At 48.9% G+C, this 16,197-nt stretch overlaps 1 protein-coding gene across 1 annotated transcript; it reads left to right on the forward strand.

Moving 5' to 3' along the window:
* Positions 1-1,185: 1,185 nt before the first annotated feature.
* Positions 1,186-10,576, forward strand: LOC119406393 (neprilysin-2). The gene is made up of 7 exons (XM_049420076.1): positions 1,186-1,216; positions 2,580-2,929; positions 3,896-4,468; positions 5,853-6,107; positions 7,016-7,338; positions 9,037-9,352; positions 10,169-10,576. The coding sequence occupies exons 1-7, from the start codon at positions 1,186-1,188 to the stop codon at positions 10,574-10,576; spliced, it is 2,256 nt and encodes a 751-aa protein (XP_049276033.1).
* The last annotated feature ends 5,621 nt before the right edge of the window (positions 10,577-16,197 follow it).

The raw sequence follows: 16,197 nt of genomic DNA on the forward strand, positions 1-16,197 counted from the left end.
GCGTGCGCGAGTTGCGACCGATGGCCAACTGTCGGCACTGTGAAAACGCGCCAAGCTTCTGAACGCACTGTTATGCACGTGCGGAAACCGTTTATTTACATTGGTTCAGAAAATGGATAATAAAAGACAAACAAAAGAGTGGACATAATTGAAACAAAAATTACTAAACTGAAAATTGTGAAGAAAATGATGAATCTTACAGAATGCAGTTTTTCGGGCTACCTGGTTCTTTGCTATAAAAGGCGCCATGGCGCTGGACAGCTGGGGAATACGGAAAGACGGGACGCATGTCCTGTCGTCTTTCACGTCCCGTCTTTCCCGAGTCACTAAGTGATTCACTACAGCAAATACTCATAAATATTAGAAAGATAACATTGTGAACGCACGAAAAAAAAACGAAATCAGATGAACCTTATTACAACGCCGAACTTTATTACGCGATTAACTTTAGTACACAATTATTTTTGTTTTCGTGCAGAAAATTGCATATGGCATTACAAATGCTCGTGTAGCTGAATTCCAATACGGTAGCCCAGTGGCGTAGCCAGCGGAGGGGGCACACCGGGCCCGTGCCCCCGCACCCCCCCCCCGAAATTTTTTTCTGCCATGTGTTACAGAGCATGAAATGGCCCTCAACCATACTTACCCGCCCGGACCCCACGTAAGATCAAGGGCGTGTCGGCCCCCCTGCCCCCGAAAAAAATTTCTCCCTACGCCACTGCGGTAGCTTTAAAGGAAAGAACCACAGCAAGCGACAAACTGAAGCGCACCATCGAAGGGGAAGGAGGATATTCTAGAAATATTTTTCTTCGAATTCTGAGCCGGTGACAAATATTCGGCAGCACATGACACTTTGTAACGCTTGAAAGCGAAAGCCTGCTGTACACTTCGTAATGCGTCAGGTTATACACAATCGGGTATCAGACTTCTCGCAAGACAAAGCAAGCCTGATTGTGAGAGACAGGCATTAAATTACCTTGATGTCAGTCGGTTGCGTTGTTCCTCCCCACCTGAATCTGTCTGCCCCTCCGGCGCTGTTGCATGACCTCCGGTATCGGAGCAGCTTTGATTAAACGACTATGTCACGTGATGACATCATCATGTGACGTCACTCTGACGTCATAACGACGTCATCGGTGACGTAGGTCGCGTGGGTGTTTTACCAATAAACTTGTACGATGCGGGATGCTGACAGACGCCAGCCGCGTCTACACAGGTGACTCGGTGGTGGTGGTGGTGGTAAAAACATTTATTGGTTCTCTTGAAGAGAAAACAAAGGGGGTATTCAGAGACCGCCCCTTACGGGGACGGCACCTACATAGAGTAGGTGGGAATCCCCAGTACGGGACCCCGCTGGTGTGGGCTACTGTCTGGACTCGTCTGACCAAAGCCTTTTGGGCCTGAAGGTCAGAACAGCCAAGCAGGCTCCAACTCCTCCCAGGTTGGGCTTAAGATAGGTGGTATAGCAGCATAGGAGGGGCAGGCCCACACCATTTTCGGAGGGCTCCGGAAATGTCGACCACCTGGGTTTCTTTAACGTGCACCTAAATCTAAGTACACGGGTCTCAAGCATTTTCGCCTCCATCGAAAATGCGGCCGCCGCGGCCGGGATTCGGTCACGCGACCTTCGAGTCAGCACTCGAGCGCCATAACCACTAGACCACCGCGGCGGGTATGTGGCATAGCGTTGCCTGTATGGCATGTGCCTTTTGTGTTTATAGTGAATTATCTTTCTTTACCACAACATCTCGTGGCGTCAACGACGGCGAAGACAACAATAGCAAGCATGGCGCCTAGCGCCGTCTACAAACTGCCATTTTTAGCTCAAAGGGCCGCTCAATGAGACACTTAAGGTTTTCGCCTTAATAAAGTTAAATGCTGCAGACATTCATTGTCATAGCAACAAAGGCACAAAGGTGATTGAGTCAGACTAAACCTGTGAAGGTAAAAGTTCACTGGCGCATGACCGAGGCGACTCGACAACGTATTCTTGCAAGTGATGCTTCTGCGTTTCTAGCTGCTCATTAGTTTAGTAGCGGGAAATCAGATGTAGACAAAGAAGACTTGGCAAAGTTATTGGAAGCCGCAAATTTCCTGAATCGCGCCGCGGTGACCAATTCCGGCGTCGTCATGTTTTAATTTGTTATTTAGAGCTCATTTCGTTCACCGTTTCTTGCGTTACCAAAGAGCCCTTCGTGGACACATGCCAGTAAACAGGACATCCACATCAACAACGTTCTGCGCTGCGAAAGGTCAACGACAGGCAAGCACGAGATTAAAGAAGAAGAAGCGAAGGAGGTCACGAGCGCACGCTCAGTCTGTTCCATCTGAGGGCATCGGTTCAGAGCACCTTCGAAAAGCCTCCTGCTCTCGCCTCGACTCGCACTAGCTGCTCACCCAAGACGACACGGTACAAGGCAAAGTCAGGCCCGAACCACGTGGTACTGGTACCGCACTTTTCACGACCCTAGGACTCCTACCAGTGGACCGCGCGTACCTGGACGACCGCCAGGCCTGTCCCGACTCACTGCGTAGCCCTCTCTGGTGATTCGGCCGAGACCATCGGACTCCTGCTGAAGGACCGTATACCAGGATCGCCACCGGACCTGTGCGTAATCCACTCTCGCCATCTTCCGAGGCCGTCGAGCAAGCAGCCACGCTGGAAGAAGACGCGGACGACGTTCAGGAAGCCGGGGGCGTGCTGTCGTATTGCGCGACGCACGTGAGCCCGTGCTTGGCGACGCTGGTGGCGAGTCTGGCGTACGCGAGCCTGTACGCGCTGGTGCCGCACCTGGTGACCACGGTGGTGGCGCCGCGCTGCTTCGCGCCCGACTGCTACGACTTCCCGAAGGAGCTGGCCATGGCCATGGACCCCAGCGTGGACCCGTGCACCGACTTCTACCAGTTCACGTGCGGACGCTGGAGCAAGGTAATAAGATTACCGCCTGCGTATTTTCTGCTGGCGGAAAACTGTGACGGTAAGACCAGTGCGTGTACGCTAACGCCGCTGTCGTAATGTTTCATAACAATGGAAGGCAGTGCGCCGCAAATATCTTCATTGTGACATGACGACAGAGTGAATGAATCAAGGGCTCGCTGCTGCAAGACACATTCTAATTAAACCAAGAGACAATGAAGCCAATGGAGACATAGGAGACATAAATTTGTAGTTTTTAGCTGTACTGCAGGAATTATGACATAGATGGAAAGGACTATGTCATAATGACTACACTACAGCTGAAAGCTACAAATATCCCCTATGGCTTCATTGTGGCATATGGCACTCGCGTTGTGCCTTGACAAAAATGTTTTCCTAGGGTGCTTGGAGAAGGTGGCAACCAAGTGGCCAGAGAATTATCCGAGGCCTTTTGCATAAATAAGAAGGGTGCCCAGTGTGTTAGTGTACCGTCTTTCAATTTATCGCAACGAATTGCACTTTTTAGACCGCTCTTGATAACAAAAGGTCTTTTGTTATTCTGCTACGGTACTTATCAATGTGACTCGCGCATGCGCCTGAAGTTAGCTGGGATGCTATGTTCTTTCCAATAAATCAGTTGTTAGGCTCCAGTTCTGTCATTTCTTGTCCTCGTTTCTTTGCGCTTCCAAATTTTTGTCAAACCGTGCACCAACTTGCCCAAGAACGCGTTTAAGTCACGTTGTGCCTTTTGTTTCGGTGCATAGCATGTATCACTGACACGCTCTTGACCATTGTTAATGCACAATCGCCGTTAAAATTTTTCAAATGAAGCTCTATCGACTTCGTATTTCAATCAAACGAAGAATGAGTTCGACACATATCGTAGCAATGACGGAACGCACCGTCACTGTGCTTGAATTTTTGTATCGCAGGAAAGCTACCTTAAAAGTTTTCAAAATCGTCTCTTGTAATGCCCAGGTGCATCCGGTGGACACGAACCAGTTCACGAGCCTCCAGCGCAAGATCTTCTTCAGCCTGTACACCGACATCCGGCGCCAGCCGAGCTCGGCGCCGAGCCGCTCGGGCGAGAAATCGGCGCAGGCGCTGGTAATGTGCGAGGACATCTTCGTGAACCGCGAGGAGAACCTCGAAGGGCTGCGCGCCTTCCTCGGCGACCACGGCCTGGGCTGGCCCGACGCGCCCTTAGACTCGGCCGAGTTCAACGTGCTCGACGCCCTCGTCGGACTCAGCCTGGACGCCGATGTGCACTTCCTGTTCCAGATGAAGCTGGTGCCCAACTTCAGGCAGGACGACCGGCTGATCCTGTCGCTGAGCCAGAACCAGGGGCTCATGCTCTGGTTCCAGCACCGGGCCCTGCACCTGCCCGGCGCCGCTCTAGGCAAGACGATGCTGCAGTTGGCCAAGGCCCTGGGCACACCGGGACAGGTCTACGCGTCGCTGGTCGAGGACATGGTTCAGATGGACACCGACCTCATGTCCATGTACTTCGAGTTCAAGGAGAAGGACCTCATCGGCTACTCGCAGTTCCAGGTACAACGCCTTCCAGTGTAGGACTGAAAATTTTCAGTAGATCCAAGTGCAGGGCCGTAAAGCTGTCTCTGAGCCCGTAGTACAGCGCTGAGCCACGGCCGGCTGAGCAGTTCAAACGCAATAGTAAGCCCGCATCATGGCCGAGCCAGCCAGCCAGTGCGAGATAATAATGAGGACACGAGAGCGTCTATAAACTTTCTGTGTACATAACTTTCCGTCTACTATTTCTTGCAATATCACGGGTCCTTTTTGAATTCCTATCTTCAAAAGCGCGGTGACCGTGCCTGCGTATTCGAGCTGGCACCTCGCTCTCAGCAATACGTTCCATCAGGTATAATAGTTTAGAGATGCATTCAAACAAAAAGGGCTGCTGAAATTCTAGCAATTCAAGAATCGCATATTGCACGACGTTACATGACATAGGTCCATTTGCGTTTCGCCGAACGATATCGTTCTTTATTCATTACAGGCTAAGATGGCACATCGAGAGATTTAGGCATGTCGTATCCAACACAGACCACGCATACACACGGTACTGTGTATATGCGTTTTGTCTCCACGGGTAGACTGTCACTCCCTCGACCTGTGCCGGGTGCGCTACGCCTAATGGTTCGTTCACACTGACCATTCGCGGCCGCGCGACCGGACCAAGCTGGAGCTCAAGGAGACCGATGCTCGCACTCTCAAGTGTGTCCAACTCATCGCCACACTTAAATACCGTGCCGTTCACGTCTGCTTGCACCGCCATCTCCACGTAAAATTACAGAACATCCCTGTTCCAGTGCATCTGGTTGGTTCACAAGGTTTGTCAGATACGGTCGGGCGACTCGGAAACATAGAGCTGCGACGGACCCAAAACCGATGCTTTTCAACGAAAGCGACCATTCGCGACAGGTTCTTTTGCTACTCTCCTTGACGCGCGATCTCTAATAGTTGTGTGCATCAGTCATATAGCATACACTATATCACGGGCACTAAGCCTGCATAAGTGGCCATGCGCTGATTGGATAGAAACAGAAGCCGGCGTTCACGATTGGTGCCGGCCCACTCGCGCTGGATCTACAGCCAATCAGTGCATGCTGACGTGGACAGTCCACTTATTGGACTCTTAGAGAATAGTACTGCTGCTTAGAAGGTCAGGTTATATAGTTTATAAGAGTTGTTCAACATGATGCGTCGCTGGAGCCAACGTTTTCACAAGTGGTCTTGTCTCCTTCAAGGAGCTGCCTTGAAGAAAAGACCGCTGGTCGAAACGTCGGCTCCAGTGACAACCCGTGTGCAAGAATTTTTCATATCTTGAAGCTTTCCACTTCCTCTGAACTTCTAGGTCGCATAGTTGCGTGCCAGTATACCAGTATACAGCATACTATGCGTGACAACGCAGGAGCTGGGCGACCTGAGCGCGGGCCGCGTCTCCTCCGAGCGCTGGCTGGAGGCCATCAACCGGCACCTCCCCGAAGAGGCCCAGATGAGCGAGCTCAGCGAGCTGTACATCATCGGCACCGCCTACCTGGGCGTCGCGGGTCGCTTCCTGGGCAAGTACGCTCGCGAGCCGGACCGGCTGCGCCTCTTCGTCAGCTGGCACGTGGCCCGGTCGCTGATGCCGCTCGCCTCGTACGAGCTTACCAAGGCACTGCAGGTAGGGTAACCAACCGTCCCGGATTTTGCGGGACTGTCCCGACTTTTCATGCAGCTTTTTAGTAAAACTTGTTGTTGGGCTAGTTGGTACATACTTAATGAAATACAAAAAAAAAGACGCGTATCATCAAGTAAGGATTCAAGACGGAACAGAAGAGGCCACCTTTTTCTGTTCTTCCTTGAATCCTTCCTTGATGGTACGCGTCTTTTTTTGTATTTCAGTTTTCATACAGCGTCCCGGGTCCCGCGCTGTCCCTGTTGGGACAGCTATATGTACCGGATTTGTTCCGGACTGTCCAGTTAGAAACCTTTATGCGATCCAACGCACGCCCAACAACGCGCGTTACGCTACGGAACACGAAGTTAGCAAGAATCGCACGCACGAAGCAATGTTGCTGTAACTAGCGGTGGCTGCGAGCGGCTTTAGCCACTTTAGCTTGCAAGCTATTGCAAGCCGGAAGTCTGGTCGCAACAATAAAGACACAATTTCTTTATCTGGAAATACCGCAAAAAAAAACTCACAGGGTCCCTTATGCCTTCACTGAAGAAGACTCAAAGGCAAAAGCTATCTTCTTTTACTTCTCAGTCGATGTGTTGATCCTGCCCCGCCACCCACTGAAAGATTTCTGCACCTAACGTGGTCCTGCATTGCCTCCGTGATCATGACGTTACAAATTTTGGCGATCTGTGGCGTCATATGGTGACGTCATCGTGTGATGATGAATTTTTGCATCACTCGTTTTGGCGACGGCGGTCTATTTTTGCGTTTGATGAGGCATCTAAGGCCTTCTCCTTAATAAAGAAAACTGATTTCGCTGGCTCCCTATGTTAGTGAATCCGTGAATCCATCCCTCCCCCCCACCCCCGTCCCGATTTCCTTCATTCAAGAGTATGTGTCCCTAACTGCAGGCCGAGACGAGCGAGTCGCAGATGGCCGTCACGTACCTCGAGTTGTGCATCGGCCGCGTCTCCGAGATGGCGCCGTTCGCGCTGGCGCACTTCTTCTTCGCCAAGTTCCTGCCGGCGGGCGCGCTCAAAACGGCCGACCGCATGGTGAACGCGATACGCGACTCCTCCCTGCTCGCCTTCCGCAACTTGTCCTGGATGGAGGACGCCACGCGACGGGAGGCCGTCAACAAGCTCTCCTCGCTGCACGAGATCGTCGCCTTCCCCAAGGAGCTGTCGTCGGCCGAGGCGATCGACGCCCACTACTCCTATCTGCCCAAGTTCAGGTCAGCAGCCGCAGCAGCATTTAACACAAAAGCATAACGCTTTCAGTAGCTCTCCTGTTGAACAAGCAAAAAAAACTCACAGGGCCCCTCATCTTATGCATTCGCTTAAGACGACTCGAAGGCGAAAACCATTCTTTTTGTTTTTCTTCTCATTTGATGTACTTATTCCCCCGATAGCAGGCCTCTAGCTGTTGGAAAGAATAATAATGTAATAATAATTGTTGGGGTTTAACGTCCCAAAACCACGATATGATTATGAGAGACGCCGTAGTGGAGGGCTCCGGAAATTTCGACCACCTGGGGTTCCTTAACGTGCACCTAAATCTAAGTACATGGGCCTCGAGCATTTTCGCCTCCATCGAAAATGCGGCCGCCCCTGCCGGGATTCGATCCCGCGACCTTCGAGTCAACAGTCGAGCACCACAACTACTAGACCACCGTGGCGGATAGCTGTTCGAAAGGAGGAAGTTAGGAAAAGGGTCAACTGCGCTCTGCTTGCAAAACGCATTACTGCAAAATGTGGTCGAGAAGTTCACTGCTGCGTCTTCTATCAAGCCCGAGGGATAATTCAGTGTCCTCTCAGTAAAAAAAAAATTGAAGAGTCGATATTGTTACTTATCCGTGCCTATAATACTCTTGCCAATGTTTTTTTTTTTTTGTTCACCTGTTTTCTTTTTCTTTCTTTGTGTACATTCTTTGCGGAAGACAATCATCTGTCACTTGTTTTCATTTTCTGTTGCACTGATGCTGTTTAATTAGTCGCTTTTACACTATATTTCGTATAATACTGATATATATTTTCACTCGCTATACCTTGCTTTTCTTGGCATTTTGCGCTCGCGAGTTCAGTTGCATCTTCTGCACTAATCATTTGCTGCACTGCCTCCTCACACAATGCCTCACGAGGGCCCTGTAAGGCACTGATTAATTAATTAATTAATTAATTAATAATTAATTAGTTTGTGGAATCCTGATATAGACGGAGAAAGAGTTATGAAGGGATAATTTGAAATCCGCATGGAGATCCTTGTGGGTTCGCGCTACAGACGGGTGGTTGTCAATTATCCCTTTCGTACAGTTCATATTATTGTGTCAGCACTACCGAATTACCAAGATGCATGCAGCCCAAGGTTTTACGGGGCTATAGGCACTATGTTGCTTAAAACTCATGTTTCACCGAATTGAGAGAGTCATCAATCTACTATATTCATCATGGCATTGATAATGATTGTTTAATATTTATGTATCAGTTTTACTTAAAAGCTGTTGACAAAGTGCCACCTTGAATACTATAGTCACTCCTGTATTTTAGCCTGCCGTTGCAAAATATTTCTAAAACTCTCGCTGCTGCTGCATCAGCAACTATAGCTTGTCTCAGTTTATAAAATTATTTGTTTTTGTCGATTAAAAGTAATAGTAGGCCTAATGTTTCTTTGTTAAAGCTAATGAATATTTGTTTCAAATAAAATGCTGCGGTATTCTTTGGCTGTTGTGTAAATGGTTACATTACCATTCTAGGACTGCTCTGAAAATGGTTGCCTTACTATTGGAAAACTATTCGAATAGTATTTGATTCGTATTTGCATTCGGTTCTAAAATTCACTTTTCGCACACCCCATATAGTCGCCACTCCTGTTGATCACTGAACGGCGTTTTTGCATTGAAGACTCCTAAACTTTACAAGTACTCTCGATATAGGAGACCATTTCTGCGCACCTACACGGAATCCCTGCGCGCCGCCCTGGCGCAGTCCAAGCCCCTGCTGCGCGGGGGCCGCGGCAACCGGTCCATCAACCGCGAGCTGTACCTGCACGCGCAGCCCATACCGGTCAACGCGTTCTACATGTTCGTCTACCACGTGATGTTCATCATGCCGTCCATACAGTTCCCGCCATACTTTGCTCGCTCCCTGCCGACGGCCGCCCGCTACGGGGGCCTCGGTCACGTCGTAGGCCACGAGATCACGCACGTCTTCGACCCCTTCATGGGAAACATGGACCAGACCGGGGTCAAGGTACGTGACTCCCGTTTAAAGCTCATTCACTTTCTTTTTCATATGCGAATGCATTTCTTAGTCGGGCTATGTCAGGCGTCCGGCGTTGTCTGCGGCGCCCTCTCCCATAGCAACAGCTGCGGGCGCGCGCGCTTATCCTCGCCCCTAGCAACAGGAGCATGTGGTGCAAGAGAGTGTAGGAGAGGGTAGGTGTGTGCTTCGCCGCTCCTTCTCTCGCCGTTCGCTCTCTCTCCTCCCTGCGCCCCACTCTCCCGTCCGCTCGCGCCTCACTCTCGACCGTTCGCTGGCTGGGCGCCTCTCAAGAACATCCGGAAGTATGTGCTCGAGACGCCGCTGTGAAACGCCAACGCCGAGCCGAGAACGCTGACGCCCCGCTCTCCCGTCCGCTCGCGCCTCACTCTCGACTGTTCGCTGGCTGGGCGCCTCTCAAGGCGATGACAGAAGTCGGTGAAGGCGAATGTCTGACGGCAACGGTACCCTCTCTCGGCGCAAGAAATGCATTCGCATTTCCTCACGATTCCCTTCGGGGAGGTGGGGGCATTTTTTTTATTCATATACCCTAAAGGCCCATTCGGGCGTTACATAGAGGAGGAATGGATGGATACAAAAACAATCTAAGTAAATGTGATTGGGCCCCTAGACCTCCGGGAGCTCCTGACCGACGTTTCTAGGAAGACCCAGTCCACCAGCACATAGGGGAAGTTAAGACAGTTATGCAAATACGATTATTATATTAAGGTGACGGTGATGGTGACAATAAATGCGATGATGATGATAGCTTTCGAATGACTAAAGAACTAAACCTGTTTCCAACAGGTGAACTGGTTCTCGGAGGCCTCTCGGCTGAGCTTCATCGGTCGCCTCGAGTGCCTCGTGAGGCAGTACAGCGAGGCGTCGAGCCGCTACCGCGAGCCCACCTCGCTCACGCTGTCCGAGGACTTCGCCGACAACAGCGGCTTCGAGCACACGTTTGCCGCCTACCGGCGCGCGGTCGGTCGGGGCTCCGAGGCCTCCGGGGTGGCAGGCTTCGGCAACGACCAGCTCTTCTTCCTCGCCTCGTGCCACAAGTGGTGCTCGGCGAGGGCCGAGCTCAATTCGCCCTACTACTCGCCCAAGAACCTGCGCTGCAACGTGCCCCTCATGAACAGCGCTGAGTTCGCCGTGGCATACGGCTGCCGCCGCGGGGCGCCCATGAACCCCGTCAAGAAGTGCACCTTCAAGTGAAGGCCAAGCCGCGCGCGCATTTTGCGTATATATAAATAATTGCGCGCGGCAAACGCGTATTGCCTATTATTTTTGCCGTCCGTATCTATTTCCTTTTTCAGTGCGCAGCAGTAGCCTCTTAAAGGGCCCCTAAATCACTCCTAGTTCAAAGGCGAGAGATCGGTCTCCTTCTCGCCTTCACTACCCTTCCTACAGTCGATATCACCTCCTCGCCACTGATTCCTTCATGAAGCAAGAACACAATGTCAACACTAAGCGTTCAGCATAATCGTACAAAGGTATGCATGAGACTAAATATGCACTATATCTTTGACTACATAGAAAGAATAGTTTATGTGAATCAAACACGAGATGCCTTTTTGCCATTACGCGTCCATTTCCTTTGTCAATTCGAAGCTATTTATAGCAAGTAAACTGCGGTATCAATCGCAATTTAGATTTCAGTGCCAAACAGATTTCCCGAACTAAATTTGGGAACAATTTTCTAGCGAAGTAAATTAGGACGTACAAAGGCACGCATGAGACGTACAAAGGTATCGTACAAAGGTACGCATGAGATGAAATATGCACAAAATCGCCGATTGCTTAAAAGAAATGTGGTTTGTGTGAATCCTGCTGTACTTGTACTCTAACACCAGCACTAACTAGTGTTTGCTGACGTTTGGCTTGCGCTGGCTAGTGGTGGCCAACTTAACCGTTGGCTACTGTTTAGTAATGTTGCCGAATGTTATCTATTTGTTCCTATAACAGTGCATTTAATGAACACATGTATATGTATTTGACTCAATCCAAGTAAAATGCCTCGCACACTGCAAATGGAGTTGAGATCATTTGTTTACGCAATTCGAAAAATAACTACGTGGTCAAGACGGAAACGGTGGTGCGACTCTGGGATGGCTAGCTCCCTTTCGTAAACCTTGTCTCTCATCTCGCGAAGCGCCTTAATTGCTTGCTTGCTCGATCCTTTAATTCTGGCTCTCACCCACTACGGGGATTGGCCATGAAACCGGCGGTTAATATAAGAGGGAATTTAGAATTTAGGCGAAAGAAAAGGAATTCATCGATCGTCTATGATATAAAGAAAAATTGAGGAATAACTATTTTATGTTCCAAAAAAATAAGAATAGAACTATAATATGAAATACGATCAACTAGCGACGAAGTCCGAAGTACCTAATTTTAATGGGTGCAGCTAGCGATGTAGCATGCTGCTTTCTTTACCTTTTTGGTTAGAAGAAGAACCACCCCTATCAAGAACTGAACATTGATTCGCCGTTCGGAGAGCAGCCCTCTGCCGGAAAGTCAATAGTCGGTTACAACTTAAGCTCCACCCACAATTGTGACTGTCCTACCAAAGAGAACTTTCATATACGTTTGATCCAATCCCATTCGCTCATCTCCGTGACGTCGAGCACTTTTCGCGCCTTTCAGATAGTGTCCCCATACAGACACATGCTCATCTCACCGGCTTTAAGTAGAAAGCTTGAACGTCCTGGCAAATTTCATCATAGACTCTGACATCACTGCATCGACAAATTTCCTATTTCAAGTTGGAACGACGAACATTTAGTTTTCGATATGTGTGGTGTCTACATTAGCGCAGAAAGAGTACATAAGGCTCGAAAGGAAACCAGCTTGCACGACTCTCTTACAGAGGTTATTGACAAGCGCGCCACAGTTTTGTGGGCGGAGCTTGTGTCTATTCTTATGTTGTAAGTGACTATAGTAAAGCGTTTCATTGAGTAATATAACTATCGCTGCGAGGCTACGTCGAGGATATCAGACAACGCAAAAACTCAAATTGAGCTTTATTTCCACGAATTAAGCATTTGGCTGTGCATCTCGCTTCTCAATTTTGCAGCACATTCAGTGGAGAAGCCAACTTGTATTAACCCATCCGTGCTCCAGCAACGCGTACCGTCGCTGCTGCACAGCGGCGCGCACGAATTAATCGGCTGCCTTTACATCTGGCTTCTCCTTATCATGACCCTTTATGCGGTGAAGCCAATCTACGTTATTCTTCCGTACTGAGGAAATGCTGCCATCGTCGCTACCAGCGCTATCTCATAATCAGATCGCATTGAAATCTAGAGATAGCGGCGACCGCAGTGCAAGTCTCCTCATCTGAATACACGCATACGTCGTTTCGTTTCTGCCCGAACGCTCTTCTCTTCATCTTTGCCGCGCGGAGAAGCGCGAAAATTAAGCAGACGCCTTTACATGTCGCTTCTCCTCAATATGATACTTTATGCAGGAAAGCCTGCTTACGCGATCACTTCGTACTCGAGTGATCTACCAGTACCACGGCCGCTGGATAAAGAGCGCACGGTACCATCGTAACTTGCGGTGCAATTTCATATAGAAACCGCAGTGAAACCCAAATGTAGACGCGACCGCACTGCAAGTCCTTTAATCTGAACACACGCATACGATATTTCGTCTCTGCCCGAACCATCTTCACTGAAGAGGGGGAGGGGGGGGTACTCTCCAACGGCGAATGCAAAACTCGGAATGTAGAACGAAACTTGCACACAGGGGCGCCACTGTTAAGGCAAAAGCCTTAGATGCCTCATCAAAAGCGAAAAGTGACCGTCGGCGGCGTTGGCTTCAACGCGAATGATGCAAAAAAAATGATCGTGTGGTGACGTCACCCTATGACGTCATCATGATGTCACGTGTCGCCAAAATCTGTGTTTCATCAAGACGGCTGATGGCATCTCTATGAAGGCACATAAAGTGACGTCACATGATGTCGTCGTCGTCACGTGACACCGTCGCTTGGTCAAAGGTGGGCCGATCCCGAAAGCACTGCTAAAGCACGTGAGGTGCGGAAAGCTCCAAAAAACAGTTCTAAACACTATCACAGCACCAAAAAAACAAAAAAACACAGCATATCCACGGAGTGAATGATGATGAGTGGGCGAAGCTGCGGAGGTTCATCGGTAAACCGTGAATCTTCCGTGAATTCTGCCCAGTACATCATCACCGACGTGAGATTGGGCGCGTTTATACTAAAGGTTCGATGAGAGTTATGACGACTTGCAGCTCACTTTAATTTTACATGTACGCTGTGAATTTTCATTGTTTAGAAAACCACTGCTTTAGAAAACATCTGGCGTCTTTCGTTAAGCAGCTGGCGTCTTTTCGTTTTGCTTTAGAAACATCTGGCGTCTTTTCGTTTTGCTTTTAGAAAACATCTGACGTCTTTCGTTGGTTTATTTCATCAATCAACGGCGTTTTGAACAAAATTTTTATTGTTTAATCACGCACAGGAGAAATCTCACCAGGCACTACCTTGGAGGTAAACAATGGCTGCTGATGGGAATGAGAGACAGAAGAAGTCGGCTTTTAGCTAACACTTACACTTCTACTTCTACTAACGTTTCCTACTGGAACATGCCAATGGCTGCTAATGGGGAATGAGAGACAGAAGAATTCGGCTTTTAGTTAACGCGCACGCTGCGAATTTTTTATTGTTCAACAACGCACAGGAAAAATCTCCCACCGGCACCACCTTGGAGGTCAAAGCGTAAGACTTGTTACGGACTACGACTACTACTACTACTACGACGACGACGACTACGAGGGACGAACGGGTGCCGCCTTAAGGAGCTTCGCCCCTAAAACAGGCTCCACATATGCAGACAGAGCCGCTGTGTGTGTGCTCGTTTAAAGAAGTGGTAGACGATTTAGGCTACTATGTAGTCTACTATGTGAGAGCTGTAAGCAGCTGTCCCTGATCAATAACACGACTACCTGTCGATTTCGATGGAATAAGCCGCAAGCCATGCATCCTTAAATCTTCAGCTATTCCCATAATTCCTGACTCTTTATATGTACCTGGTTGCTTAACGTACACCTTATTATTTCACTAAAAAATATTCAAGCGCACTCTAGTTACCTTAATTGATACTGACATACCGTTTGTAGCTGCTCAATTTTTTTATGCAACCAAGCCTGCATAATTTGTTCCCACGTATTGCTACACATATATGCGACATACCAAGCCAACAGAACATGAAGCCAAGGAAAGCATGGCGGGCGTTATTTTAAGCTTTAATTGAAATCGCTTGTGAAGCATTAGTGCGCGTTGTAATGTGTTTTCACGTTCACTGTCCGTTTGTTATTTTCCTCACACTTTTTTTCCACGGAATCTGCTGGCAACACTGTTGATATAAACAAAGATGGCTACGACGTCCAGCGGGATGATGTTTCGACTATTTCGACTTTCGCGTAGCGCTATGCTGAAGTTTCTGAATTGCGGCATCGAATAGCGGTGTTTTGTGGAAGGCGAAAGTGTGCTTGCTAAGAATCACCTAATGTTATCTGGTCTGAAGGATACCAGCGTCGAAACAGCGGAAATAGTTACACTGTACGTGCAAACATCCGATCTGTTCGATGAGCCGCAACAGATTTTTTAAACAAAAACGAAGCATTTAAGCCAGCCGGAGGTTGAAGGCAGCAAGTGTTCGTGCGTAGCAGACATCTCCGAAAGGTGAAAGCACTTGTTCGCGGCGGGAGATTCCGAGTTGAAACAGCTAGCAGTCTTTATCCCTTTCGGTTTCCCACAAACTGGAAGTCCGGAACTTTCATATTCTATCGCCCAATTGAACTCCATTTTACAAACAAAAAGACAAATATTCAAAACACTCAGTTTGCGTGCGAACATGTACATTCAAAAGTCAGGTTTGCGTGACTGTTGAAGGCACCATTAAAAAGTGAGAAGTGAAAATCATAGCAAATTGCGTGTTTTTTTTATTCATTTAATTGTATGAGTATTATTGCATCACTTGGAAATGAATTCTTATTGCAACAAAGTTCATTTGCATCCTCAGTGCCGGAAGGCAAGATGGCGGTGCGCTGCGCAGGTCGAATGCTCCAAAAGCTGGAACAAGCGCTATTTGCAATCTCGGCTGAGTCGGCTCAATTTCGCGCGAGTATATGAATGGCCAACGGGCCTGCGCTGAATGCGAACATTGTCCGCATACAAGGCAGAACAAAAAAAAAAGCAGGCATAACGTACCTATCAATAATCTACTTCAGCCTTCACCAACCACTACAGCGCATGCGAACAAAAAGCACGTCAGCGAGAACATTCCTGTCGCTTATAATTTGAGCATCAGTAACCCTCAGGCTGGTGCAGAAAACGAACACAAGCAAATTTCGCGTTCGACTCCTATTTATCACAACGCTTGCATGAACTCCGATCTTGGGAACGCGCGAATGATACTCCCAATACACAAACACACGCGCGCGCCTGCCCGCACGCACGCACAACAGTGACGTAGCCGGAGGGGACTGAACCACCCCCCTTTTTTTTTCAATTTGCATGTGTATATATGCACGCACACGTGCAAACGCACGCACGAACATACATTAGGTATGCTCTCCTCCGCCCCCCCCCCCCCCCCCCGAAAAAATTTCTGCCTACGCTACTCGCACACGCCCGCGCACACACACACGCACACAGATTAGAGGTCTACTCACCAGGGACAAAGAATGCGCAGCTAGTGAAGTGTTACGAACAAACCGGCAATGAATATGTGTCAGATCAGTCACTTCTTTGCCGATGTGCGTTGTCTGCTTCTTTCAGAAAAACGATGCGTTGTCTTGCCACCACG

The sequence above is a fragment of the Rhipicephalus sanguineus genome, chromosome 10 (assembly GCF_013339695.2).
Source record: "Rhipicephalus sanguineus isolate Rsan-2018 chromosome 10, BIME_Rsan_1.4, whole genome shotgun sequence".
NCBI classification, from domain to species: domain Eukaryota; kingdom Metazoa; phylum Arthropoda; class Arachnida; order Ixodida; family Ixodidae; genus Rhipicephalus; species Rhipicephalus sanguineus.